Below are 3,798 nucleotides of genomic sequence, written 5' to 3' on the forward strand. Positions count from 1 at the left end.
ACATGAATGAATTGATGATGGCTATGGCCCTTCAAATTAATGACCTTGTGAAGCAACAAATGGAGCCCATGCAAGAAAGCGTAAGCAAACTCTCCAATGACTATAGATTCCAAGGCATTAGCTCACAAGGGGTACGTATTAGTGGACAAGGAACTTCTTCCGCATAAGTTCAATTTCAATGACATCCCTAAGTTCAACATTGGTTCTTTTCTCTTGATAAAGAGAAGACCTCTACTTGGGATGGAATAATAAACGCTTTCATTGATAGATATAAGTGCAAATTTCAAGTTGAAACTGACCATAGACCACCGGAGATGCTAAAGCAAAAGGAAAACGAAGGGTTCACCTCTTTCTTCAACAAGTGGAAGGAAACTTCCGCTAATATGGTTGAAGTTCCTACTGAAAAAGAGTCTGTAAGGATGTTCATCGAGAACCTACAAAAAAAGTATTCAAAGCACTTGAAATATCAACAAAACTTGAATACTTTCAATGTTGTCTATGATATAGGCATTAACATCGAAGACGATCTTTTGAAAGTAGATAGTGCGAAAGGAAAGAAGAACGACCATCATTTTTCTTCCTCTCCCACTAAAGAAATACATGCTACGACCACTTCTAAACAACAAATCCGAATGTCAAAAAGAGTATTCACTCCACTTGGTATGAGTTACGAGACAAACTTCGAAAAGCTACACCACAAAAGACTAGTCATGCCCATAGGACCTATTAAAGATCCGGTTCAAGAAGCCAGGCCACCTAAGTAGGATCATAATAAACACTGCAAATATCACCAAGGAAAAGGTCACGACACTGAGGAGTGTTGGAAACTTGAAGAACCTCTGGCGTTGAACACCGCACAAGTTCACCCAAGTACCCCATACAAACAAAATGCAACTTAAACGGTCTTTTTTCACAAGTTTACACTTAAACGGTCCTTTTTCAAAAAGTCGACCACTTAAACGGTCTTTTTTCACAATTTTCTCGAAGAAATAAAAACCATGAAATTCTCATCTCCCTTTATGTCTCTCTCAAAATAATTGGTTCTTCGCTCTAAATTGAAATTTACAACAATGAAATTGACAGTACAAATATATATATTCTGGCTTCTTCATTCAATTTTTTGACATCAAAATTAAATATTTTTAGAAAAAGCTGGAAAAGGGAGCAGGTGCTGGAGCCATATGATCATCTGCATGGAGGGATGATGAAACATGGTTTCCGTGAATAGGGCCAGGTACAGCTCCGGAGCTCATGAGCTCAACCATGGTGCGACGATGGTTCCTCTTTTGATTTTGACATAAATCTGGCAAATATACTCCTGAAAATATGGTGAAATACTTAAGTTTTAAGTCTTTTATTTTGAGCCATTTACGTAAATTTATAGAGTTAATATATCTAATTTAACTTTAATTTTACAAATTCACAATTATATTTTGTCAAAAAACTTTAAATTTGATAGCCGACCCTCATGCAAATATGATGAAAGCTTTAAAACTAGTGATTTTAAATACTTTAAAAATAAAGAGATGGATGATGGATCCATATTAGCTTTAAAAAAAAAAAAAAAACAAGGATCCACATTTACAATTATTACTATACGAGACATATATCATATTGACTTAAATGTTTTGTTAAAAGTTAGAGCCAAATTTAACCATTTTGAAAAACAGAAAGTTGCAACTAGGCAAGTAATCATGCCATGCACACATATTTGAGTATGATCAATACTCTGCATTGAAAAAAGGCCTAGAGTAGAGATAAGAACAACTTCAATGGTTGTAGCTAAGGATGTACTTACAATTTAGAAAATTCCCTAATTATTAGCTTAACTATTGGATCTTAAAAATTAAACTAGTTTGGTCAAGCAAATTAGCTTGAGAAATAAACTTGCCAAAAGATAGGTTGATTACAATAATAAAATTAAATGTAAAAAGCTAATTAAAAAATTAAGGCTCAATTAAATTACAAGCTACTAGCTAACTATTAGAGCACAAATCTATATCTATACTTAGTATATAAAAACTATAACCAAGGAAAACACATGTCTCTATCCTATTACACTTCAATATCTTTTTCTCTAACCTAAATGTCACATGTCTTCTTACACTATTAATTAATTTTTTTATTACACTATATTTCTTTAATTCTTTCATTAAAATTATATGCTTCATCTTCTATATACACTTCATCTTCATCTCCCCTCTTCAATTCAACCTTTTGCTTTTCTCTCTTTAATTTTAACCTCTCCACCTTTATTTAATCCCCATTTTCAATTACAATTCCAAAAATTAAATTTCTTAATCATATTTTTGATCTCACATTATAACCATAATGACTTATTGATATTTCCTAATTCATCTTTCAATGCAATTTTTTATGAATAACCCGTGCATTGCATGAGTCAGAAGGCTAGTTAGCTACAAAAGATGTTAGTTTATAATCTTATGTGTCATAACAAGCCAATTTGTTAATTATCTTATTATTGAAGTTGCTCTTATACTCCATCTGTAATCATTAATTGCTATATTAATTTTGATGATTAATAATATATTAATTTTTCGAAATAATAAAAATATAATAACTTTATATTTCGAAATTCGATAACATTTTAGAATTTACATGTATATATTTTTTAATTTTTTTGGAAAAAAAGTTAGAATAAATGAGAAATAGTGACTAAACAATTAAAAAAAAATTGTAATTTTCTAAAGATCATCCATGCATTCGAAATGATTTTACCTTCTCCTTCAGCCAATTTGAAGTAGAGATCAACAACATTGGGGCATTTGTTGTAACAAGAAGGAGAACAAAGTTTAGCAGTGAATTGAGGTTCAAGCAAGTTATCAGATGAGATGCCAACCATCTTTCTATCAACTCCACAAGCTTTAACACATTTATCAGTCTCAATGTGCTCCGACATTCGTTCTACCACCACTTCTGATGTTCTGCATTGGTACTCTGTCTCCTCTACATCATTCCTATATTTTTCTAACACACATCTCTTCCCCGATGAAGCGATTGCCATTACACACAAATCGCTTGGTAATTCTTCACATATTAGTTCTCCTACATACAAAAAAATCATTACATCATCAAAATCTGCATATTTGGTACCAATAAATAATTGTAAAGCATATAAATTGTTCAAATATAATTGTCACATAGCAATACTAGTTCAACACGTAACAAATATCAATGTGACAATAAATTACGAACAGTAAGTTGTATATATACCAAATGTTATCAGATATCCAGCATTTCCTAGCTACCACAGCTACCAGTAGTTTATTTTCTTTTAATCATGTACTTTAGTTTGTTTATTTAAGCTCATGTAAATAAAAGAATTAAAAAAGTGATCGGATTTAAAAAAACACTTCAAAGGATTTATACCTAGAGAACTCTGGACGAAGATGGCGGCAAATAGGAAAAGCAAAGAAAATTTTGACGGAAATGCCATATTGTATGAACTCTATAATAATTTTTTGTGTTAAAGAGTAAATATAGAGAAAATAGTTGGTAAGATTTAGAAGTTGTGAGGTAGAGTACATGAGTTATATGAGCTTTTATAGGGCATAATATGATAGCATCGGAATAATAGAAAACTTGTTGGGTCACTTGTAAATTTCACGGTTGACGAGTTTAAACGCGTTAGTTATGAGATAGGTGACTATAAAGAATAGAATGGTCGTGAAAATTAGGCTTGCCTTGTATTACAAGACCATTACTATCAAAGAAGCTTCCATTCTTCACCTTGACTCATTCCCCATTTCAATGTCAACCATTGATTTCGGGGTGATT

General features: G+C 31.9%; 1 protein-coding gene across 1 annotated transcript; it reads right to left on the reverse strand.

Moving 5' to 3' along the window:
• Nucleotides 1-529: 529 nt before the first annotated feature.
• LOC145585721 (uncharacterized) lies at nucleotides 530-3,521 on the reverse strand. Its single transcript, XM_081642433.1, has 3 exons — nucleotides 3,391-3,521; nucleotides 2,740-3,066; nucleotides 530-1,318 (listed from the first exon to the last, which is right to left on the reverse strand). Exons 1-3 carry the CDS (start codon nucleotides 3,455-3,457, stop codon nucleotides 1,143-1,145), a joined length of 570 nt encoding a protein of 189 aa, XP_081498559.1. The 5' UTR covers nucleotides 3,458-3,521; the 3' UTR covers nucleotides 530-1,142.
• Nucleotides 3,522-3,798: the final 277 nt, after the last annotated feature.

This window comes from Chenopodium album, chromosome 2, assembly GCF_948465745.1.
Source record: "Chenopodium album chromosome 2, dcCheAlbu1.1, whole genome shotgun sequence".
Classification (NCBI taxonomy): domain Eukaryota; kingdom Viridiplantae; phylum Streptophyta; class Magnoliopsida; order Caryophyllales; family Amaranthaceae; genus Chenopodium; species Chenopodium album.

What these genes read in the sequence shown, in the direction of transcription:
- LOC145585721 (XM_081642433.1), bottom strand. Translation starts at nt 3,457, where the DNA reads ATGGCATTTCCGTCAAAATTTTCTTTGCTTTTCCTATTTGCCGCCATC. An exon ending in CTTCGTCCAGAGTTCTCTAG is followed by an intron (nt 3,067 to 3,390) that starts GTATAAATCCTT and finishes TTTTGTATGTAG; the next exon opens with GAGAACTAATATGTGAAGAA. An exon ending in CAAATTGGCTGAAGGAGAAG is followed by an intron (nt 1,319 to 2,739) that starts GTAAAATCATTT and finishes CCATATTTTCAG; the next exon opens with GAGTATATTTGCCAGATTTA.